Raw genomic sequence first — 25,884 nt, 5'->3', positions numbered from 1 at the left:
CCACCAGCGCTGCCTCCGCAAGATCCTGCAAATCCCCTGGGAGGACAGACGCACCAACGTTAGCGTCCCTGACCAGGCCAACATCCCCAGCGTCGAAGCACTGACCACACTCGACCAGCTCCGCTGGGCGGGCCACATTGTCTGCAAGCCTGACACGAGACTCCCAAAGCAAGCGCTCTACTTGGAACTCCTACACGACAAGCGAGCCCCAGGTGGGCAGAGGAAACGTTACGAGGACACCCTCAAAGCCTCCCTGATAAAGTGCAACATCCCCACCGACACCTGGGAGACCCTGGCCAGAGACCGCCCGAAGTGGAGGAAGAGCATCCGGGAGGGCGCTGAGCACCTCGAGTCTCGTCGCCGAGAGCATGCAGAAAGCAAGCGCAGGCAACGGAAGGAGCGTGCGGCAAACCAGACTCCCCACCCACCCTTTCCTCCAACCACTGTCTGTCCCACCTGTGACAGAGACTGTAATTCCTGTATTGGACTGTTCAGTCACCTGAGAACTGTCTATGCTGATGATGATGGAACAAGGGATTTCCATGGGTTAGAAACCTCATCATCATAGGCGGTCTCTCGGAATCGAGGAAGACTTGCTTCCGCTCAAATATTGAGTTCTCAGGCGACTGAACAGTCCAACACGGGAATTGCTGTCTCTGTCACGGGTGGGGCAGTAACCACCAGTGATGGTACAGGAGGAAGTGTTTGGGTCAGTACCTGTCAGTGGTGGGACAGAAGATCAATACATAATTAGTTACTCACTCGTACAGTCACATTTTCCATTGCAGACAAGACAACCCAACTCTTTCCTTGCTCCTGCCCCTGGCGACTTTGCATGGAGCAGAAGGTAAAGAAAAAGACATTTGGCGCGTCGGTATTACATCCAACGTCAAGTGTCCGGTATAAATAAAGCAATGTACAGTCTGCGTGCCGCAAATGTGCCCGCTCATTGTCTTCTCACCCGCTGGTGAATGGTGACACAGCCGTGGTAACTGGCGCAGCGTGGCATTGTGGCAACTCGGCTCAGCTTGTTCGAGGAGGGGTCGATGCTGAACACTCCATCTGTGCCTTCCGCTGTGTTATCTTTCCCGCCCAGGATGTAAATGATTCCACTGCATACTGTCAGCCCGCAGTTCTCCTGCAGATAAAAGTGGAGATTACTATTTAATAACTAAGAAATAGGAGCAGGAGTCGGCCATTCGGCCCCTCGAGCCTGCTCCGCCATTTAATACGATCATGGCTGATCTGATCATGGACTCAGCTCCACTTCCCCGCCCGCTCTCCAGAACCCTTTACTCCCTTAATCGCTCAAAAATCTGTCGATCTCCGCCTTAAATATATTCAATGACCCAGCCTCCACAGCTCTCTGGGGCAGAGAATTCCACAGATTTACAACCCTCTGAGAAGAAATTCCTTCTCATCTCAGTTTTAAATGGGCCACCCTTATTCTGAAACTATGCTCCCTAGTTCTAGATTGCCCCAACGAGGGGAAACATCCTCTCTGCATCTACCCTGTCGAGCCGCCCTGAGAATCTTACCAGAGGTCCTGGAGTATTGGTCATCACGGTCCAGTAGTCTTTCGTTGGGTCGTATTTATACATGCTCTCCATGAGTCCTCCCATAATGTAGATGGTACCGTTCAGAGTCCCTGCACTGAGGCAACGTTGAGCAAACGGAGTGGTGCCTGCAAACCTCCATTCCTCTGTCACTGGATCGTAACACTGAACCTGCAATAAAGGAACATGCCCTCTTAGATGTGTACATATGAAAAGCCGCGGGCAGGAAAAGATCCGCTGCTCCGTCAAGCCTGCCCCACACTCGCAATGGCCGGAGCTTCAGGACTACAACAGCAAAATCTTGCATTTATGTAGCGCCTTTCACGGAGCAAAACGTCCCAAGGCTCTTCAGCCGAGGCTCAGTGGGCAGCACTCTCGCCTCCAAGTCAGAAGGTTGTGGGTTCAACTCCCACTCCAGGAGCTAGATCTCAAAAATCGAGGCTGACACTCCCAGCGCAGTGCTGAGGGAGCGCCGCACTGTCGGAGGGGCTGTACTGAGGGAGCGCCGCACTGTCGGAGGGGCAGTACTGAGGGAGCGCCGCACTGTCGGAGGGGCAGTACTGAGGGAGCGCCGCACTGTCGGAGGGGCAGTACTGAGGGAGCGCCGCACTGTCGGAGGGGCAGTACTGAGGGAGCGCCGCACTGTCGGAGGGGTAGTACTGAGGGAGCACCGCACTGTCGGAGGGGTAGTACTGAGGGAGCGGCGCACTGTCGGAGGGGCTGTACTGAGGGAGCGCCGCACTGTCGGAGGGGCTGTACTGAGGGAGCGGCGCACTGTCGGAGGGGCAGTGCTAAGGGATGCTGCACTGTCGGAGTTGCCGCCTTTCTGATGCGACGTTAAACAGGGGCCCCGTCTGCTCTCTCAAGTGGACGTAAATGGTCCCATGGCCCTATTTCGAAGAAGAGCAGTGGAGTTACCCCGGTGTCCTGGGGCCAATATTCATCCCTCAATTAACAGCACTTAAAAACAGATTATCTGGGTCATTATCACATTTCTGTTTGTGGGAGCTTGCTGTGCGCACATTGGCTGCTGCGTTTCCCACATTATAACAGTGACTGCACTCCAAAAGTAATTCACTGGCTGTAAAGATCTTTGAGACGTCCGGTGGTCATGAAAGGCGCTATATAAATGCGAGTCTTTCTTTCTTTCTAGACGCACGAGCGAGATAGCCTGAACCTCTGAGCCTTCAGGGGAGAAAGGGAAAAGTTGGTGCCTCACCTTGCTGGAGTTCAGTTGATCGCTGAGCGCCCCACCGATCACGTAGAGCTTGTTTGAACAGGCAACGACGGCGGCCGAACTCACGGCGTCCAATAGCGGGGCGGTGAAAGACCAGCAGTTCAAGTACGGGTCGTAGCACTCCACGCTGGACATCCGGCTGAACCCATTGAAGCCACCCACTGCGTACAGCTGCCAAATCAAAGAGAGCAGCAATCAGTCAGTGTTTAGACAGGACCTGCCTGACCACACTCGATCAGCTCTGCTGGGCAGGGCCACATCGTCCACATGCCAGACACGAGACTCCCAAAGCAAGCGCTCCACTTGGAGCTCCTTCACGGCAAACGAGCCAAAAGTGGGCAGAGGAAACGTTACAAGGACACCCTCAAAGCCTCCCTGATAAAGTGCAACATCCCCACCGACACCTGGGAGCCCCTGGCCAAAGACCAGTTTGCCCTAAGTGGAGGAAGTGCATCAGGGAGGGCGCTGAGCACCTCGAGTCTCGTCGCCAAGACCGCGCAGAAAACAAGCGCAGGCAGCGGAAGGAGCGTGTGGCAAACCAGACTCCCCACCCACCCTTTCCCTCAACCACTGTCTGTCCCACCTGTGACAGGGACTGTGGCTCTCGTATTGGACTGTTCAGCCACCTAAGGACTCATGGGCTGCCTATGATGATAATGATGATTAAGAGTGGAAACAAGTCTTTCTTGATTCCGAGGGACTGCCTATGATGATGATGATGATGGATCTGCTCCCCGTCCGAAGCCTTGGGCCAACAAGACACAGTCTTCGAATTCAAGCTCAGCTAGTGCAGACCTGTTCGAGAAGGCAACTCATACAATCATCCCAATCCACCACTTTAAACACTCACTCCCTCCACCACCGGCGCACCGTGGCTGCAGTGTGCACCATCTACAAGATGCACTGCAGCAACTCGCCAAGGCTTCTGCGGCAGCACCTCCCAAACCCGCGACCTCTACCGCCTAGAAGGACAAGGGCAGCAGGCGCATGGGAACACCACCACCTCCACGTTCCCCTCCAAGTCACACACCATCCCGACTTGGAAATATATCGGCCGTTCCTTCATCGAGCATCTCGAGTCTCGTCGCCGAGAGCATGCAGAAATCAAGCGCAGGCAGCGGAAGGAGCGTGCGGCAAACCAGACTCCCCACCCACCCTTTCCTCCAACCACTGTCTGTCCTACCTGTGACAGAGACTGTAATTCCCGTATTGGACTGTAGTCAGCTGAGAACTCATTTTTAGAGCGGAAGCAAGTCTTCCTCGATTTCGAGGGACTGCCTATGAAAATATCGCCATCCCTTCATCGTCGCTGGGTCACAATCCTGGGACTCCCTCCCTAACAGCACTGTGGGAGCACCTTCACCACACGGACTGCAGCGGTTCAAGAAGGCGGCTCACCACCACCTTCTCAAGGGGCAATTAGGGATGGGCAATAAATGCCGGCCTTGCCAGCGACGCCCACATCCCGTGAATGAATGAAAAAAAAGTACAAAAATAGATATTACCCTCAACCCTTTGGAGTGGAGGCGGCCAAGGGTTGAAACTCTCTGTTCTTTGCTCCTGGACTTTCCTGCTCTCATTAAGGCGGTTCTTTATATACCCCCAATTACCATGACATCATCCACCCTCAGCCAATCGGGATTGTAGGAGTGCACCATTCAGCCCCTCGAGCCTGTTCTGCCATTCAATGAGACCATGGCTGTTTGGTATCTTAACCCCATCTACTGCCTGGGTTGTGCAACCCTTAATACCCAACAAAGCTCTATCAATCATCATCATCAGCAGTAGTCCCTTGCAATCGAGGAAGACTTGCTTTCACTCTTAAAATGAGTCCTTAGGTGGCTGAACAGTCCAATACGAGAACCACAGTCCCTGTCACAGGTGGGACAGTCAGTGGTTGAAGGAAAGGGTGGGTGGGGAGTCTGGTTTGCCGCATGCACCTTCCGCTGCCTGCGCTTGCTTTCTGCACGCTCTCGGCGACGAGACTCGAGGTGCTCAGCGCCCTCCCGGATGCACTTCCTCCACTTAGGGCGGTCTTTGGCCAGGGGACTCCCAGGTGTCGGTGGGGATGTCGCACTTTATCAGGGAGGCTTTGAGGGTGTCCCTGAAACGTTTCCTCTGCCCGCCTGGGGCTCGCTTGCCGTGAAGGAGTTCCGAGTAGAGCGCTTGCTTTGGGAGTCTCGTGTCTGGCATGCGGACAATGTGGCCCGCCCAGCGGAGCTGGTCGAGTGTGGTCGGTGCTGTCAATATATACACACAGAAAATGCAGGAAATCTCAGTGGATCAAGCTGTTTTGAAATTTTCAATTGACCTCTGGACTCTACAGCCTTTTTGGGGGAGAGAGTTCCAGATTCCCAGCACCCTTTGTGTGAAGAAGTGCTCCCTGACATCACCCCTGAATGGCCAGGCTCTAATTTTAAGGTGATGTCCCCCTTGTTCTGGACTCCCCCACCAGAGGGAATAGGTTCTCTCGATCTACTCTAACAAATCATTTATTCAGCTTAAATACCTCGTCAAGATCACCCCTTAATCTTCTAAACGCAAGTGAGTACATGCCCAGTCTGTGCAACTATCGTCCTCACTGTGGTCCATTTAACCCATATGCTTCTATTTTGCCTCGTGCCGATTCTGTGCCGCGGTTTTACAGCACCCACAACATAAAACAAACTGCGGTATGTCAGTTTAGGATTACACTAGTTTCACCAGCAAATTCAGCCAAATGCAGAAGCAAGGGTCCGGAGAATGCGGAACAGACTGGTCCAGAGTGCCTCCCTGCTCTCCTTCGAGTAGTGCCCTGGGATTATGAATACCAACCCGAGACGGGTAAATGGGGCCTTGAGCTGACTGATGCATGCTCTCAGCCCAGATTGTGATTCAAGGCCCTTGACCTGGGGCTCAAACCACAATCTGCAGATCAAGAACGAGGGGACATCATCTTAAAATTAGAGCCAGACCGTTTTGGAGGGAACTCAGGAAGCACTTCTTCACACAAAGAGTAGTAGGAATCTGGAAATCTCCCCCCAAAAAGGCTGTGGATGCTGGGTGGTTAATTGGAGCTTTCAACATAAGAACATAAGAATTAGGAGCAGGAGGAAGCCATACAGCCTCTCAAGCCTGTTCCGCCATTCAATAAGATCATGGCTGATCTTCGATCTCAACTCCACTTTCCCGCCGATCTCCATGTCCCTTGATTCCCCTTGTTATGTATGTAAATATTATAACTGTGTAAGACTTGCCACCAGAGGGCGCAACTGTTGGAAGCCCAAGGGTCACCTGCACACCTCGTGTAGGGGAGTATAAAAGGTTGTCTGCCCTGCTGCTTTGCACTCTGGAGTTGTATTAAAGAGACTAAGGTCAGATCAGTTTAAGCTTACAGTATTCAGTCTTGTGGAGTTCTTCTAAACATAACACCCCTAGACTCCAGAAATCTAGCGATCTCAGCCTTGAATATATTTAGAGATCAGCATCCACAGCCCTCTGGGGCAGAGAATTCCAAAGATTCACCACCCTCTGAGTGAAGAAATTCCTTCTCATCTCAGTCCTAAATGGCCGACCCCTTATCCTGAGACTGTGACCCCTAGTTCTCGGCTCTCCAGCCCGGGGGGAAACATCCTCCCTGCATCTACCCTGTCAATCCCCCTCAGAATCTTGTATGTTTCAATGAGATCACCTCTCGTTCTTCTAAACGCCAGAGAATATCCGAATCTACTCAACCTCTGCTCATAGGACAGCCCTCGCATCCCAGGAATCAATCTAGTGAACTTTTGTCGCACTGCCTCCAAGGCAAGTATATTCTTTCTTAGATAAGGAGACCCAAACTGTGCCCAGTACTCCAGGTGTGGTCCCACCAAGGTCCTGTACAATTGTAGCAGATGGAGTATAATGTTGGAAATTGAGGTCATGCACATTGGCAGAAAAAAAATCAAAGAGAAAATTATTATTTAAATAGAGAAAGATTGCAAAGTGCCGCAGTACAGCGGGACCTGGGGGTACTTGTCATGAAACACAATAGGATAGTATGCAGGTACAGCAAGTGATCAGGAAGGCCAATGGTGTCTTGGCCTTTATTGCAAAGGAGATGGAGTATAAAAGCAGGGAAGTCTTACTGCAGCTATATAAGGTATTGGTGAGGCCACACCTGGAATACTGCGTGCAGTTTTGGTTTCCATATTTACTAAAGGATATACTTGCTTTGGAGGCAGTTCAGAGAAAGTTCACTCGGTTGATTCCGGGGATGAGGGGGTTGATTTATGAGGAAAGGTTGAGTAGGTTGGACCTCTACTCATTGGAATTCAGAAGAATGGGAGGTGATCTTATCGAGATGTATAAGATTATGAGGGGGCTTGACAAGGTGGATGCAGAGAGGATGTTTCCACTGATGGGGGAGACTAGAACTAAGGGGCACTGTCTTAGAATAAGGGGCCGCCCATTTAAAACTGAGATGAGGAGGAATTTCTTCTCTCAGAGGGTTGTAAATCTGTGGAATTCACTGCCTCAGAGAGCTGTGGAGGCTGGGTCAATGAATAGATTTAAGACAGAAATAGACAGTTTCTTAAACGATAAGGGAATAAGGGGTTATGGGGAACGGGCAGGGAAGTGGAGCTGAGTCCATGATCAGATCAGCCATGATCATATTAAATGGTGGAGCAGGCTCGAGGAGCCGTATGACCTACTCCTATTTCTTATGTTCTTATGTTCCTTACTCTTATACTTCAACCCCTTGCAATAAAGGCCAACATGCCATTTGCCTTCCGTATTGCTTGCTGTACCTGCATGCTAGCTTTCTGTGTTTCTTGCACAAATCTCTCTGAACAGTTTCTGTTTTTATTTCAGATTTCCAGTATCCGCAGTATTTTGCTTTTGTTATTGATCGATTTTTGTTGGGCAAAGGGATCGAGAGAGATGGAGCAAAGGCAGGTAAATGGAGTGGAGTTAACAGACCAGTCATGGTCTGATTAATTGGAGTTAACAGACCAGTCATGTTCTGATTGACTGGTGGGGCAGGCTCAAGGGGCTGAATGGCCTCCTCCTGCTCCTGGGGTCCAGAAGCGGAACTACTGCCAATGGTCCAGGCCATTACTACGAACAATATGATGGGTCTACCCAGTGCCTACCTTGCCATGCAGTGCTACCAGTCTGTGCCTCCATCGTCCTTTATTCAAAGAAGCCACTCTGACCCAGACATTGAGCTGTGAATTATACATCCACACGTCATGACTGTACAGGTGCCCACCTGAAAAAGAAAAAGCAGATTTATTACAAGTCCAACATTTCGGAAATGTGCCTTTAAGAATAGCATTGCATCCTATCTGGTCATTAGAGTGGAAGTCTACACGCTTTGTTTATAAATATAACCAGAGAGAACTGGTTAACTAGTTCTACAAGGGAATGCACATTCAAGCACACACTCGCTCTCACACATTCACAAATGCACACACACTCACACACGCACTCACACATTCACAATGCACACACACTGACATATTACATAGGATTGCACAGGATATACAGCACAGAAACAGGCCATTCGGCCCAACCCGTCCATGCCGGCGTTTATGCTCCACTCGAGCCTCCTCCCGTCTTTCCTCATCTAACCCTATCAGCATAACCCTCTATTCCCTTCTCCCACAAATGCTTGTCATCCTCCCCTTAAATGTATCTATACTATTCGCCTCAACCCCTCCCTGTGGTAGTGAGTTCCACATTCTCCATCACTCTCTGGGTAAAGAAGTTTCTTCTGAATTCCCCATTGGTGACTATCTTATATTGATGGCCTTTAGTTATGCTCTATCAAACTACTCTATCAAACACTTTTCATGATTTTAAAGACCTCTATTAGGTCACCCCTCAGACTTCTTTTTTTTCCAAGAGGAGAGAGACCCAGCCTGCTCATCCTTTCCCAATAAGTATAAAACCTGCGAGAGACATTGGCGGCAGGTCGGGGCCATAAAAGGAGCGGCAAGCGGCGGCCATGGACAGCGTGGAGGCGTACCACGGCAAGGTAGAGCGCGAGCTGGTGCAGGAGGGCGACGGCGGCAAAGAGTGACCTCATCAAGGTCCAGGTCGGTGATTGGAGCGCGGGGCAGGTACAGCAGGAGCGGCGAGGTCGGGGCGAAGGAGCGGCGAGATGGTAGAGAGATGTGATCGGGGGCCCAGGAGAGGCGTGAGTTCGGAGCCCAGAAGAGGCGAGGGGCCCAGGGGCAGCACGGGCCCAGCCCACACTGCGATATGTGTACGCGCACTAGGTCTGTGCAGCAGAGCTGGTCTCCAGTCGTCCTGGTTAACCCTTGCCACTGGACCAAGGCCTAGCTCTGTCGAGCCCCGTGTGGTGGCTGGTGTGCAACGGTCACCCCACGTTAATAAAATCCACGCACAGGCATCCTCGTTTCGAGGGACTGCCTATGATGATGATGAATAGCTGATCCCACACATTTACATTTGCGCGCGGACATGCACGCGCCTATTCCCGCGCAAACACTCAACGTCCCCGAGGTGCCTGTGGCTGACCTGCGAGGAAGATGTCGTTCTTCAGAGCACAGACGGCGAACTCGGACTTGGAGTAGTCTGGTATCTTGGTCAGCTGCGTCCATTCGCCGGTGGCTGGGTTGTACTGCTCGGTGTACGGTAGTGGTAAGTGACCCTTCTGGTCACAGCCTCCCACCACAACGATCACCTCCGCGACGTTGGCGAACCTGAGCCAAGGAGAAGTGCCGGCAGTTAGGTTGGATCGCCCGTGGCATTGCTTCCCGACCGCATAGCCGCAGCGTAACTAAGACCATCTATTTCCAACCTCCGTAACATTGCCCGTCTCCGCCCCTTGCCTCAGCTCATCCGCTGCTGAAGTCCTCATCTGTGCCTTTGTTACCTCCAGACTTGACTATTCCAACGCACTCCTGGCTGGCCTCCCACATTCTACCCGACGTAAACTCGAGGTGATCCAAAACTCGGCAGCCCATGTCCTAACTCGCACCGGGTCCCGCTCACCCATCACCCCCTGTGCTCACTGCCCCGTGTCCTAACTCACACCCAATCCCACTCACCCATCACCCCCTGTGCTCACTGCCCCGTGTCCTAACTCGCACCGAGTCCCGCTTACCCATCACCCCCTGTGCTCGCTGACCCGTGTCCTAACTCGCACCGAGTCCCGCTTACCCATCACCCCCTGTGCTCACTGCCCCGTGTCCTAACTCGCACCAAGTCCCGCTCACACATCACCCCCTGTGCTCGCTGACCTACATTGGCTCCCGGTTAAGCAACGCCTCGATTTCAAAATTCTCACCCTAGTTTACAAATCCCTCCATGGCCCTCACCCCCTCCCTATCTCTGTAATCTCCTCCAGCCCCACAACCCCCGCCACCCCCCCCTCCCGAGATGTCTGCGCTCCTCTAACTCTGCCCTCTTGAGCATCCCTGATTATAATCGCTCAACCATCGGTGGCCGTGCCTTCAGCTGCCGGGGCCCCAAGCTGTGATACTTTCTCCCGAAATCTCTCCGCCTCTCTACCTCTCTTTCCTCCTTCAAGACGCTCCTTAAAACCTACCTCTTCACCTGCGCTAATTTCTACTTATGCGCTCGGTGTCAAATTTGTGTCGCATAACACTCCTGTGAAGCGCCTTGGGACATTTCACTACGTTAAAGGCGCTATATAAATACAAGTTGTTGTTGTAACTCTGTTGCTCCGTGTAATGGGAACAGGAGCACTGTACCCCGTAACACACTGTGCAGTACTCCAGCTAAAGGTGTTCCTGTGCTCCCTCAAGCCCACAAGCCCAGGCTGGCTGTAAACTGGTCCATCCTAGGAACATAGGAGCAGGAGGAGGCCATTCAGCCCCTCGAGCCTGTCCTGCCATTCAATGAGATCGTGGCCCATCTGTATCTTAACTCCAGCTACCCGCCTTGGTTCCGTATCCCTTAATACTCAACAAAAATCGATCGGTCTCAGTGTTGACATGTTCAATTGACCCTCCCGGCCTCAGTAGCTTTTTGGGGGGAGAGAGAGTTCCAGATTCCCAGCACCCTTTGTGTGAAGAAGTGCTCCCTGACATCACCCTGAACGACCGGGCTCTAATTTTAAGGTTATGCCCCCCTCGTTCTGGACTCCCCCCACCCGCCAGAGGAAATAGCTTCTTTCTGTCTAACTTATCGAATATTTTAATCATCTTTACATAGCTGTTACAGCTCAGAAACAGGCCATTTGGCCCAACAGCTCTTCACTGGTGTTTTTGCTCCACAGAAGTCATCTTTGACACCTCTATCAGATTACTGATTCATCTTCTACACTCCAGGAGATACACAGTCTGTGCAACCTGTTCCCATAATTTAACCCGTTAACCCTGCTCCCCCGCCCCCACGATGACAATATATCCTCCCCGAGGGGCAGCACCCGGACTGAATGCTGACACTTCAGGTGTGACAGTGCATGTCGTCTGGGTGCCTCCTCCCCCAGTCAAATCCAATTTTATCCAGGCACACGTTCACTGGGTAAGCCCAGCCCATATTGCCATTGCTAGCTCAGGAGGGCCAGCCTGCACAGTCTCAAATGAGAGGCCTTCCAGGTCCGAATCCGTGCCACACTCGGCTGTCAACAGAGCCAACAGAGGAGCCAGAGTTAACGAAATACTTGCCTTTACATCGCGACTTTCCTGCCCTAAGGATGTCGCAAAGCGCTTTACAGCCAATAATACACAGACGAAGTGTTGTCACTGTTGTAATGTGGGAAACGCGGCAGCCAATTTGCACACAGCAAGCTCCCACAAACAGCAATGTGATGATGACCAGATAATCTGTTTTTTTAGTTATGTTTGTTGAGGGATAAATATTGGCCCCAGGACACCGGGGAGAATTGCCCTGCTCTTCTTCAAAGTGATGCCGTGGGATCTTTTAAGCCCAGCTGAGAGAACATCTCATCTGAAAGACGGCACCTCCAACAGTGCGGCACTCCCTCAGTACTGCCCCTCCGACAGTGCGGCGCTCCCTCAGTACTGCCCCTCCGACAGTGCGGCGCTCCCTCAGTACTGCCCCTCCGACGGTGCGGCGCTCCCTCAGTACTGCCCCTCCGACAGCGCGGCGCTCCCTCAGTACTGCCCCTCCGACAGTGCGGCGCTCCCTCAGTACTGCCCCTCCGACAGTGCGGCGCTCCCTCAGTACTGGCCCTCCGACAGTGTGGCACTCCCTCAGCACTGCCCCTCCGACAGTACGGCGCTCCCTCAGTACTGCCTCTCCCGACAGTGCGGCGCTCCCTCAGTACTGCCTCTCCCGACAGTGCGGCGCTCCCTCAGTACTGCCCCTCCCACAGTGCGGTGCTCCCTCAGCACTGCACTGGGAGCGTCAGGTCTAGATTTGTGTGCTCAAGCCTCTGGAGTGAGACTGTGAACCCACAACCTCCTGACTCCGAGGCGAGGGCACTACCCACTGAGCCACGGCTGAAGCGTTCAACAAAATGCTCCCACTTACTTCCTTGGTCTTGTCCGTGGAGACATGATCTCGTTGCCAAAGATGTGGTATCTCCTCGCCTCTTGCAGCAGGGGCAAGCACTCTTTGGAGCCCAGGATGAGCTCATCCGTCTCCACTTTCTCCACGAAGTAGATGCGATCCAGCAAGGGGATGCGGACCCGCTCCAGCAGCTCCTTCAGCGCGGCTCTCCTGCCCGCCACGTCGTGGTGGACCCACTGCATCACCGCTTCAAAGACCGTCTCCTCCTTGGTCACCGCCAGGAAGTCGCTGGACAGATGGTCGCACAGGTCGCCCTTGGACAGCTGCAAGAACTCCTCGTGCTGGATCACCTCCGAGAAGTCCTTGAGCAGCAGCCTCCGGCTCTTCTCGGACAAGGCGGGAATGCAGAAGGTGTTGGCGAAGCTCAGGAAGCCCAGGCAGTTGCATGGGTCCAGCTGCTTCTCCAGGAAGCTGCCGCACGCGCTCCGGAGCGCGGCAATCTGGAAGCGGTCGGATGCCTCGAGCAGACTCTGGACGTTGTCCTCGCGGATATTACCCCGGCCTCCGTACATGTAGTTCAACACGCAGTCCATGGTGTCCGCCGAGATCTCTTTGATGTCCACGGTGCCCTGTTGGCTCTCCTTGAGGTCAGTGCTGAACATGGTCCTGAAGTACACGCTGTTAGCGGAGAGCGTGGCTCGGTGGCAATGGAACTCCTGCCTCTCGATCCGGAGCACGACATCGGTGAAGAGCCTGTTCTGGCGGAATGCATTCAGATTGTTCAAGACATCTTCAGCGTGGCTGGTCACCAGGAAAAGGTCTGTGCTGGAAGACTCGGTGGCTAATTGTGTTTCTCCTGTCGCTCGTTCGGGAACTGTGCTTCCAAACCCCATCGTCGATTACCGGGGGTCCTCCGTTTGTTAAACCACTGGACAATCAAAAGATAAACAGTGAGTGAAATTCCTCAGATCACTGGGGGTAATACCACTCTCGCTAAACCCCACAAAGGTGTTCCTGTGCCTTCCATTGAACACGGAAGGAGGCCATTCGACCCATCGTGCCTGTGAAAGAGCAATCCAATTAATCCCACTCCCCTTTCCCCATAGCCCTGCAAATTTGCCCCCTTCACATATTTACACAATTCACTTCTGAAAGTTACTATTAAATCTGCTCCCTTTCAGGCAGCGCGTTCCAGGTCACAACACCTCGCTGCGCAAATCTTTTCTTCCTCATGTTGCCTCTGTTTTCCTTTTGCCAATTACCTTCAATCTGTGCCCTCTGTTACCGACCCTCCTGCCACTGGAAACAGTGTCTCCTTATTCACTCTGTCTTAACTGTTCATGATTTTGAACGCCTCTATCAAATCTCCCCTTAACCTTCTCTGCTTTGCTCTGCAGCATCAGCCGTGGCTCAGTGGACAGAACGTAAGAAATAGGAGCAGGAGTCGACCATACTCGGATATATTCAAGAGGGAGTTAGATATGGCCCTTACGGCTAAAGGGATCAAGGGGTATGGAGAGAAAGCGGGAAAGGAGTACTGAGGTGAATGATCAGCCATGATCTTATTGAATGGTGGTGCAGGCTCGAAGGGCCGAATGGCCTACTCCTGCACCTATTTTCTATGTTTCTATACGGCCCCTCGAGCCTGCTCCGCCATTTAATAAGATCATGGCTGATCTGATCATGGACTCGGCTCCACTTCCCTGCCCGCTCTATATAACCCTTTATTCCCTTATCTGTCAAGAAACTGTCCATCTCTGTCTTAAATTTATTCAATGACCCAGCTTCCACAGCTCTCTGAGGCAGTGAATTCCACAGATTTACAACCCTCTGAGAGAAGAAATTTCTCCTCATCTCTGTTTTAAATGGACGACCCCTTATTCTAAGATCATGCCCCCTAGTTCTAGTCTCCCCTATCAGTGGAAACATCCTCTCTGCATCCACCTTGTCACGCTCCCTCATAATCTTATACGTTTCGATAAGATCACCTCTCATTCTTCTGAATTCCAATGAGTAGAGGCCCAACCTCCTCAACCTTTCCCTCATAAGTCAACCCCCTCATCCTCGGAATCAACCGAGTGAACCTTCTGTGAACTTCCTCCAAAGTAAGTAAATCCTCCTTAAATACGGAAACGAAAACTGTACGCGCTATTTCTGATCACTCGCCTGTGAGTCATAAGGTTGTGGCTTCAAGTCTCACTTCAGCACATAAATCTAGACTGACACTCCAGTGGAGTGCTGCACTGTCAGAGGTGTCATCTTTCGGATGAGACGTTAAAACTGAGGCCCCGTCTGCTCTCTCAGGTGGACGTAAAAGTTCCCAGGGCCACTATTTCAAAGAAGAGAAGTGTGTTTCCTCAGGTTACTGACCCTTCCGCCACTGGAAACAATTTCTTCTTATTTACTCTATTGTAACTGTTCATAATTTTGAATGTCTCTATTAAATCGCCCCTCTGCTCTAAGGAGAACAACCCCAGCTTCTCTAGTCCCCCCACATAATGAAGACCCTTATCCCTGGAAACGCGTGAGTAAAGTTCCTCTGCACCCTCTCTAAGGCCTTAACAGCCTTCCCAAAGTGTGGGGCCCAGAATTGGCCACAGTATTCCAGCTGCGGTCTAAACAGTATTTTTGAAAGGTTTAGTATAACTTCCTTGCTTTTGTACTCTGTGCCTCTGTTTATAAAGCCCAGGATCCCACATGCTTTTTTTAAATCAGCCTTCTCAACATGTCTGACCACCTTCAAAGATTTGTGTACAAACACCCCAGGTCTGTGTTCCTGCATCCCCTTTAAAGTTATACAATTGTCATTAGTTTATGTAGGCACACAGGGCAACCAGGCTATACACCGCAAGATCCAACCAACTGTAAATGACCTGTTCATTGGCTGTAAGTCGCTTTGGGATGTGCTGAAGATTAGAAAAGGCGCAAGTCCTTCCTATCTTTTCTTTAATCCGTGATGTTGATTGAGGGATAAATATTGGCCCCAGGAAACCGGGGAGAACGCCCCTGCTCTTTTCAAAATAATGTCACAGGATGTTTTACGTCCACCCGAGAGGGCAGACGGGGCCTCGGTTTAACGTCTCATCCAAAAGACGGCACCACCGACAGTGCAGCACTCCCTCAGTGCTGGCCCTCTGACAGTGCAGCACTCCCTCAGTACTGCCCCTCCGACAGTGCCGCGCTCCCTTGGTACACAGAAACATAGAAATATAGAAAACAGGTGCAGGAGTAGGCCATTTGGCCCTTCGAGCCTGCACCGTCATTCAATGAGTTCATGGCTGAACATGCAACTTCAGTACCCCATTCCTGCTTTCTCGCCATACCCCTTGATCCCCCTAGTAGTAAGGACTTCATCTAACTCCTTTTTGAATATATTTAGTGAATTGGCCTCAACAACTTTCTGTGGTAGAGAATTCCACAGGTTCACCACTCTCTGGGTGAAGAAGTTTCTCCTCATCTCGGTCCTAAATGGCTTACCCCTTATCCTTAGACTGTGACCCCTGGTTCTGGACTTCCCCAACATTGGGGACATTCTTCCTGCATCTAACCTGTCTAAACCCGTCAGAATTTTATGAGATCCCCTCTCATTCTTCTGAACTCCAGTGAATACAAGCCCAGTTGATCCAGTCTTTCTTGATATGTCAGTCCCACCATCCCGGGAATCAGTCTGATGAACCTTCGCTGCATTCCCTCAATAGCAAGAATGTCCTTCCTCAAGTTAGGAGACCAAAACTGTACACAATACTCCAGGTGTGGCCTTACCAGGGCCCTGTACAACTGTAGTAACACCTCCCTGCCCCTGTACTCAAATCGCTTCGCTATGAAGACCAACATGCCATTTGCTTTCTTAACCGCCTGCTGCACCTGCATGCCAACCTTCAATGACTGATGTGCAATGACACACAGGTCTCGTTGCACCTCCCCTTTTCCTAATCTGTCACCATTCAGATAATAGTCTGTCTCTCTGTTTTTACCACCAAAGTGGATAACCTCACATTTATCCACATTATACTTCATCTGCCATGCATTTGCCCACTTACCTAACCTATCCAAATCACTCTGCAGCCTCATAGCATCCTCCTCGCAGCTCACACTGCCACCCAACTTAATGTCATCCGCAAATTTGGAGGTACTACATTTAATCCCCTCGTCTAAATGATTAATGTACAATGTAAACAGCTGGGGCCCCAGCACAGAACCTTGCAGTACCCCACTAGTCACTGCCTGCCATTCTGAAAAGTACCCATTTACTCCTACTCTTTGCTTCCTGTCTGCCAACCAGTTCTCAATCCACGTCAGCACACTACCCGTAATCCCATGTGCTTTAACTTTGCACATTAATCTCTTATGTGGGACCTTGTCGAAAGCCTTCTGAAAGTCCAAATACACCACATCAACTGGTTCTCTCTTGTCCACTCTACTGGAAACATCCTCAAAAAATTCCAGAAGATTTGTCATGCATGATTTCCCTTTCACAAATCCATGCTGACTTGGACCTATCATGTCACCTCTTTCCAAATGCACTGCTATGACATCCTTAATAATTGATTCCATCATTTTACCCACTACCAATGTCAGTCTGACCGGTCTATAATTCCCTGATTTCTCTCTACCTCCTTTTTTAAAAAGTGGGGTTACATTGGCTACCCTCCACTCAATAGGAACTGATCCAGAGTCTATGGAATGTTGGAAAATGAATGTCAATGCATCCGCTATTTCCATAAGTACTCTGGGATGCAGTCCATCAGGCCCTGGAGATTTATCGGCCTTCAATCCCATCAATTTCCCCAACACAATTTCCCGACTAATAAGTATTTCCCTCAGTTCCTCCTTCTTACTGGACCCTCTGACCCCTTTTATATCCGGAAGGTTGTTTGTGAGCTCCTTAGTGAATACCGAACCAAAGTACTTGTTCAATTGGTCTGCCATTTCTTTGTTCCCCGTTATGACTTCCCCTAATTCTGACTGCAGGGGACCTACGTCTGTCTTTACTAACCTTTTTCTCGTTACATATCTATAGAAGCTTTTGCAGTCCGTCTTAATGATCCCTGCAAGCTTCCTCTCGTACTCTATTTTCCCTGCCCTAATCAAACCCTTTGCCCCTCCAACAGTGCGGCGCTCACTCAGTACTGCCCCTCCAACAGTGCGGTGCTCCCTCAGTACTGGCTCTCCATCAGTGCGGCGCTCCCTCATTACTGCCCTTCCGACAGTGCGGCGCTCCCTCAGTACTGCCCCTCCGACAGTGCGGCGCTCCCTCAGTACTGCCCCTCCGATAGTGCGGCGCTCCCTCAGTACTGCCCCTCCGACAGTGAGGCACTCCCTCAGTACTGCCCCTCCGACAGTGCAGCGCTCCCTCAGTACTGTCCCTCCGACAGTGCAGCGCTCCCTCAGCACTGCCCCTCTTACAGTGCAGCGCTCCCTCAGTACTGCCCCTCCGACAGTGCAGCGCTCCCTCATTACTGCCCCTCGGACAGTGTGGCGCTCCCTCAGTACTGCCCCTCGGACAGTGCAGTGCTCCCTCAGTACTGCATCTCCGACAGTGCGGTGCTCCCTCAGTACTGCACTGGGAGTGTCAGCCTAGAATTTTATGCTCACGTAGCAAATGTAATTTAGCGCAGAAAAGTGCAAAGTGATACATTTTGGTGGAAAGAATAAGGAGAGTAAATATAAACTAAAGGGTACAATCCTGAAGCGGGTACATGAACAGAGAGACCTGGGGGTATATGTGCACAGTTCGTTGAAGGTGGATGGACGGGTTGAGTATGCGGTTAAAAAAGCTCACGGGATCCTGGGATAAACAGAGGCATAGAGTGCAAAAGCATGGAAGTCATGATGAACCTGTATAAAACTCTGGTTCGGCACCAATGGTGTCCAATTCTGGGCACCGCACTTTAGGACGGCCTTAGAGAGGGCGCAGAAAAGATTCATGAGAATAATTCCAGGGATGTGGGCCGTCAGTTACGTGGATAGACTGGAGAAGCTGGGGTTGCTCTCCTTAGATCGGAGAAGATTGAGAGGAGGTTTGATCGAGGTGTTCAATATCATGAGGGGCCTAGACAGAGTAGATAGAGAGAGACTGTTCCCATTGGCGGAAGGGTGGAGAACCAGAGGACACAGATTTAAGGCGATCGGCAGAAGAACCAAAGGGCGACATGAGGAAAATCTTTTTTACGCAGCGAGTGGTTAGGATCTGGAATGCGCTGCCTGAGAGGGTGGTGGAGGCAGACTTAATCGTGGCTTTCTAAAGGGAATTGGATAAGTATCTGAAGGGAAACAATTGCAGGGCTACGGGGAAAGGGCGGGGGAGTGGGACTGGCTGAGGTGCTCTTGCAGAGAGCCGGCACGGGCTCGATGGGCCGAATGGCCTCCTTCCGTGCTGTAACTGTTCTGTGATTCAAGTCTCTGGCGTGGGACTCTGAATCCACGAACTTCTGACTCAGAGGCGAGAGTGCTAGCCACTGAGCCAGGGCTGACAACTAAACTGACGGGGCTGGGGTGGTGCTCTCATGACCGTCTCCCCGACACCTCCCCGCCCCCCCCCCACCCCACCCCCCACCCCGCCACCACTGGCTCCAACAGACAGAGGCACACGCCACGCGTGAGTGTCACCACTGTTGCTACAATGAATGCCAGTGTCCGCGAATTGGGAACACAACCAAGAGTACGGTTAGCCAAGGACAACAGAGAGCTATTTTAGTATGGCTGTACAGAAGGAGCATTGTTCTTGGGTTGGGAGGACTGCAATCAGCAGGAAGGGCTCCAGCCAGTGCCAGGCTTGGTTTCAGTTTAGGGATGGGGGCCGGGGGTGGCGCAGGGGGGAGGGGGCCCCGGGGGGGAAGGGGGCGGGGGCGGGGGGCTGCTGTTAAGATTCAGTGGGGGGCGATGTTAGGTAGCAACAGCCGCGAGACGAGAGTTCCTGCACCAGGCACGGAAATCCCGCCCCGCGAACGATATTGGGCTTAGCACGCCCGGGACGGACTGCGGTGCGAACTCTCGCACTCCGCTTCCTCTCGGGGTGGGCTGGGGAGGGGGCGGGACTGGGCCGCGAAGCCACGCGACGTTTGCAGCGCTAGGCGGAGGGACACATAGCACTGGCGGATGGACAGGGCCCCCTCCCCCGTCCATTAAAAGGGGGAGGGGCCGAGCGGCCAACGCCGATTACGGGAAACGGGGCCAATCGCTGGACCACCAGGGGGAGCCGTGGGGCAGCGGCAGCGACACACAAGCGGAGCGCCGGGCTGCAAGATGGCAACACCGACCCCGCATCCCGGGCATGTTCAGATAGAGGATCGGCCATGATCATATTGAAACATAGAAATACAGAAACATAGAAAATAAGTGCAGGAGTAGGCCATTCAGCCTTCGAGCCTGCACAGCCATTCAATAAGATCATGGCTGATCATTCCCTCAGTACCCCTTTCCTGCTTTCTCTCCATACTCCTTGATCCCTTTAGCCGTAAGGGCCATATCTAACTCCCTCTTGAATATATCCAATGAACTGGCATCAACAACTCTCTGCGCTTGTGAATTCCACAGGTTAACAACTCTCTGAGTGAAGACGTTTCTCCTCATCTCAGTCCTAAATGGCTTACCCCTTATCCTTAGACTGTGACCCCTGGTTCCGGACTTCCTCAACATCGGGAACATTCTTCCTGCATCTAACCTGTCCAGTCCCATCAGAATTTTCTATGTTTCTATGAGATCCCCTCTCATCCTTCTAAACTCCAGTGAATACAGGCCCAGTCAATCCAGCCGCTCCTCATATGTCAGTCCTGCCATCCCGCGAATCAGTCTGGTGAACCTTCGCTGCACTCCCTCAATAGCAAGAACGTCCTTACTCAGATTAGGAGACCAAAACTGAACACAATATTCCAGGTGAGGCCTCACCAAGGCCCTGTACAACTGCAGTAACACCTCCCTGCTCCTATAGTCAAATCCCCTAGCTAGAAGGCCAACATACCATTTGCCTTCTTCACTGCCTGCTGTACCTGCATGCCAACTTTCAATGACTGATGTACCATGACACCCAGGTCTCGTTGCAACTCCCCTTTTCCTAATCTGCCGCCATTCAGATAATATTCTGCCTTCGTGTTTTTGCCCCCAAAGTGGATAACCTCACATTTATCCACATTATACTGCATCTGCCATGCGTTTGCCCACTCACCTAACCTGTCCAAGTCACACTGCAGCCTTTTAGCGTCCTCCTCACAGCTCACACCGCCACCCAGCTTAGTGGCATCTGCAAACTTGGAGATATTACACTCAATTCCCTCATCCAAATCATTAATGTATATTGTAAAGAGCTGGGGTCCCAGCACTGAGCCCTGCGGCACCCCACTAGTCACTGTCTGCCATTCTGAAAAGGACCCATTTAGCCCGACTCTCTGCTTCCTGTCTGCCAACCAGTTCTCTATTCACGTCAGTCCATTACCCCCAATACCATGTGCTTTAATTTTGCACACCAACCCCTTGTGTGGGACCTTGTCAAAAGCCTCTTGAAAGTCCAAATACACCACATCCTCTGGTGGAGCAGGCTCGAGGGGCCGAATGGCCGACTCCTGCTCCCATGTTTCTATGTTTCTGTGATCCGCAGTGACCAGTAAGTCGGACATTTTTGTTTGCTGCTGCCCGATTTTCGCTGCAGGGTAAAAATTACGTCATCATCGCCAGCCCGGCAGCATGGGGTGCTACTGTTTACTGCAGCCGCTCACGGGAAGGTGTAAACGACCCGAATTTTTCCCCCCATAGCTGTGTTGCCCCCAATTTCACAGAATCACAGAAATTTACAGCACGGAAGGAGGCCATTTCGGCCCATCGTATCTGCTCCGGCCACCCAGCCTAATCCCACTTTCCAGCTCTTGGTCCGTAGCCCTGTAGGTTACGGCACTTCAGGTGCACATCCAAGTACTTTTTAAATGTGGTAAGGTTTCTGCCTCTACCACCCTTTCAGGTAGTGAGTTCCAGACCCCCACCAGCCTCTGAGTGAAGAAAGTTCTCCTCAACTCCTCTCTAATCCTTCTTCCAATTATTTTAAATCTATGCCCCCCCGCCTGGTTATTGACCTCTCTGCTGAGGGAGCCCATTGAATCTATCTGGACCATGCTCCCAGTCCGTTTCAGGAGACTGGCTGACAGAGCGACATGGAGGGAGAACTGAATCCCTTGCAAAACAAAAAGTGTGTGCTTTTGTCTGCTTGCAGCCGAGGCTGGACATGCTCCTACTACTGAACAGAAGCACACGCACACACAGGACACACAGCTTTCGTTTCTCTGATCTCAACTCGCTGCTGGTTCATGAGGATGCAAATGTCAAAAATGCACCGAACGTGATGGACAGCTCAAATCACAACCTCACGAAAAACAAGACCAGGCAAATTTCCAGGGGTCGCTTTACAAATCCTGCCTGTTGACACGTTAAGATTATTGACATTCTGACAAACAGACTTCTGCTCAATGGCTGATCGCTTGGCAGTTGCCAAACTATCAGCTTGGAAGACGATTTATGGATGGGAATTGGATATTTGTAAATTTGTAAATGAATGCGTCTCTTTCGACCCTGCAAGCAGCAAATGTAAATAAAATCCACTGACACGGGGAGGCAGGTGGCGAATTACACTCAAAATAACCTTTTTTCGGTCGAATCGCTTGATTCGAGAGCAGCCAGAGGATTGACAAAAAGCGTGGTGAAATTTACACACACTGAAATTGAAAAAAAAAGATGGAATTGACACAAACGAGGAATGCAAATATCCTTCTGGGCTTTGAAACCCGTTTTTTCTATCCCTCTCTCCCCTCCCCATTGTCTCAACTCCTACCTACCTCCTCTGGTAGTGTCCTCTGCAAGCGCTTTGTGTGGAATATCGTTCTCTCTCTGCACAGACTCGACCCTTTTAAATGTTCGCTCCTTGCAAGCACAGTTCTGTTTATAAACATAACCAGGGTCGATGACACCGATTCCTCCCACTCCTTACCCCGCCTTCTTGGAACTAACTTTAGTCTTGTGGTTAAAATATTTCCTGCAGCAGGAAAACTGACCGGGAGGTTGGAGTCTTGTGAACATTACGTGACTGGCCAACTCAATCCTAACTCTACACTTCTGCAAATATTTTAGCGGAACATTAAATCAAGGGCCCCTTCAACAGTTCTGCAACTATTTTAGTGCAAAACTATAATTCAAGTGCCCCCTTTATTATTATAATAATTAGAACCAACAAATTAAACTTTGGAACAAAACAAAAATCACTTTTTAAATTTGGTTGTCAGGGGTGATGATGCACTCCAGTCTCTCCGGCGCCCAGCTCTTGCGGAAGGCCGCGAGCGTACCGGTGGACACCGTGTGCTCCATCTCATAAGAACATAAGAAATAGGCCATACAGCTCCTCTAGCCTGCTCCGCCATTTAATATCATGGCTGATCCAATCATGGACTCAGCTCCACTTCCCCGCCTGCTCCCCATAACCCCTTATTCCCTTATTGGTTAAGAAACTGTCGATTTCTGTCTTAAATTTATTCAATGTCTCAGGTTCCACAGCTCTCTGAGGCAGCAAATTCCACAGATTTACAACCCTCTAAGAGAAGAAATTTCTCCTCATCTCTGTTTTAAATGGGCGGCTCCTTATTCTAAGATCATGCCCTCTAGTTCTAGCCTCCCCTATCAGTGGGAACATCCTCTCTGCATCCACCTTGTCAAGCTCCCTCATAATCTTATACGTTTCGATAAGATCACCTCTCATTCTTCTGAATTCCAATGAGTAGAGGCCCAACCTACTCAACCTTTCCTCATAAGTCAACCCCCTCATCTCCGGAATCAACCGAGTGAACCTTCTCTAAACTGCCTCCAAAGCAAGTATATCCTTTTGTAAATATGGAAACCAAAACTGCACGCAGTATTCCAGGTGTGGCTTCATCAATACCACCAATTAACAAATTAAACTTTGGAACAAAAAAAAATCACGATAAAATTTGGTTGCCGGGGGTGATGATGCACTCCAGTCCCTCCGGTGCCCACCTCTCACGGAAGGCCGCGAGCGTACCGGTGGACACCGTGTGCTCCATCTCCAGGGACACCCTGGCTCGAACGTAGCTGCTGAAGAGAGGCAGGCAGTCGGGCTGAACGATCCCCTCGACCGCCTGCCGCCGGGACCGGTTAATGGTCCCCTTGGCCGTGCCCAGGAGCAGCACCCACGAGGAGGATCGGGAAGTTGGACTTGGTGAATTGAGGTGGAAGATATTCAGTAAACGGGAGGGGCGGAATGGGGAGCGACCATGGGGTTTCACATCTTCCTGTTAAGAGTCATGTGTGCAGCAGAGAAAAGGAAAGACTTGCATTTATATAGCACCTTTCAAGACCACCAGACATCCCAAAGTGCTTTACAGCCAATGAATCCAACCCAGAATTCTTTACCCAGAGAATGCTGAGAATGTGGAGTGGTAGATGTATTTAAGGGGAGGCCAGATAAGCATATGAGGGAGAAGGGAATAGAGGGTTTAGCTGATAGATTTAGATGAGGAAAGACGGGAGGAGGCTCGAGTGGAGCATAAACGCCGGCATGGACTGGTTGGGCCGAATGGCCTGTTTCTGTGCCGTATATCTTGTGTAATCTTAGGAACTACTTTTTTGGCGTGTAGTCACTGTTGTAATGTAGGAAACATGGCAGCCAATCTGCATACAGCAAGTTCCCACAAACAGCAATGTGACAATGATCAGATGATCTGTTTTTGTTATGTTGATTGAGGGATAAATATTGGCCAGAACTCCCCTGCTCTTCTTCGAAATAATGGCCGTGGGATCTTTTACGTCTGCTGAGCGAGGAGACGGGACTTCGGTTTAACGTCTCATCCGAAATTCGGCACCTCAGTACTGCACTGGGAGTGCCAGCCTAGATCTTGTGCTCAAGTCTCTGGAGTGGGATTTGAACCCACTACCTCCTGATTCAGAGGCAAGTGTGCTGCCTGCTGAGCTACAATTGTGGAGGTTGCCATTCGGCCCATCAAGTCTGCACCAGCTCTTTTTAGTCCCACTCCCCCACTCTTTCCCCATATCCTTGTAAAATACTTTCCTTCAAGTATTTATCCAATTGTCAGGGTTTCTGCATTCATCCCGAATTTATCAAGCGGCACTTACTCACCAATAACCTGCTCACTGATGCTCAGTTTGGGTTCCAGCAGGACCACTCGGCTCCAGACCTCATTACAGCCTTGGTCCAAACATGGACAAAAGAGCTGAATTCCAGAGGCGTGGTGAGAGTGACTGCCCTTGACATCAAAGTAGCATTTAACCGTGTGTGGCATCAAGGAGCCCTAGTAACATTTTGTGGCGAGTGTCTCACCTCCTGACTCCCCAAACCCTCTCGACAATCTACAAAGGCACAAGTCAGGAGTGCGATGGAATACTCTCTACTTGAATGAGTGCAGCTCCAACAACACCATCCAGGACAAAGCAACCCGCTTGATTGGCACCCCATCTGCCACCTTTGACATTCACTCCCTCCACCACTGGTACACCTGATAAAGTGCAACATCCCCACCGACACCTGGGAGTCCCTGGCCAAAGACCGCCCGAAGTGGAGGAAGTACATCCGGGAGGGCGCTGAGCACCTCGAGTCTCGTCGCCGAGAGCATGCAGAAATCAAGCGCAGGCAGCGGAAGGAGCGTGCGACAAACCAGTCCCACCCACCCTTTCCCTCACGACTGGTAGTAGTAGTGAGGAAAATGCTTGAAACTATCATTAAGGAAGAAATAGCGGGACATCTAGATAGGAATAGTGCAATCAAGCAGATGCAGCATGGATTCATGAAGGGGAAATCATGTTTAACTAATTTACTAGAATTCTTTGAGGATATAACGAGCATGGTGGATAGAGGTGTACCGATGGATGTGGTGTATTTAGATTTCCAAAAGGCATTCGATAAGGTGCCACACAAAAGGTTATTGCAGAAGATAGAGGTACACGGAGTCAGAGGAAATGTATTAGCATGGATAGAGAATTGGCTGGCGAACAGAAAGCAGAGAGTCAGGATAAATGGGTCCTTTTCGGGTTGGAAATCGGTGGTTAGTGCTGTGCCACAGGGATCGGTGCTGGGACCACAATTGTTTACAATATACATAGATGACCTGGAGGAGGGGACAGAGTGTAGTGTAACAAAATTTGCAGATGACACAAAGATTAGTGGGAAAGCGGGTTGTGTAGAGGACACAGAGAGGCTGCAAAGAGATTTAGATAGGTTAAGCGAATGGGCGAAGGTTTGGCAGATGGAATACAATGTTGGAAAATGTGAGGTCATCCACCTTGGGGAAAAAAACAGTAAAAGGGAATATTATTTGAATGGGGAGAAATTACAACATGCTGAGATGCAGAGGGATCCGGGGGTCCTTGTGCATGAATCCCAAAAAGTTAGTTTGCAGGTGCAGCAGGTAATCAGGAAGGCGAATGGAATGTTGGCCTTCATTGCGAGAGGGATGCAGTACAAAAGCAGGGAGGTCCTGCTGCAACTGTACAGGGTATTGGTGAGGCCGCACCTGGAGTACTGCGTGCAGTTTTGGTCACCTTACTTAAGGAAGGATATACTGGCTTTGGAGGGGGTAGAGAGACGATTCACTCGGCTGATTCCGGAGATGAGGGGGTTACCTTATGATGATAGATTGAGTAGACTGGGCCTTT

At 51.0% G+C, this 25,884-nt stretch overlaps 1 protein-coding gene across 1 annotated transcript; it reads right to left on the bottom strand.

Annotated features, from left to right (window-relative positions):
- Positions 1 to 946: 946 nt before the first annotated feature.
- LOC139274669 (kelch-like protein 24) lies at positions 947 to 22,113 on the bottom strand. The gene is made up of 7 exons (XM_070891346.1): positions 22,044 to 22,113; positions 12,247 to 13,153; positions 9,301 to 9,485; positions 7,908 to 8,026; positions 2,776 to 2,964; positions 1,539 to 1,727; positions 947 to 1,138 (listed from the first exon to the last, which is right to left on the bottom strand). Exons 2-7 carry the CDS (start codon positions 13,116 to 13,118, stop codon positions 947 to 949), a joined length of 1,746 nt encoding a protein of 581 aa, XP_070747447.1. The 5' UTR covers positions 13,119 to 13,153; positions 22,044 to 22,113.
- Positions 22,114 to 25,884: the final 3,771 nt, after the last annotated feature.

The sequence above is a fragment of the Pristiophorus japonicus genome, chromosome 10, assembly GCF_044704955.1.
Source record: "Pristiophorus japonicus isolate sPriJap1 chromosome 10, sPriJap1.hap1, whole genome shotgun sequence".
Lineage (NCBI taxonomy): Eukaryota > Metazoa > Chordata > Chondrichthyes > Pristiophoridae > Pristiophorus > Pristiophorus japonicus.
Note: the sequence above shows the minus strand (reverse complement) of the source record. Positions and strands in the feature narration are given on the sequence as shown.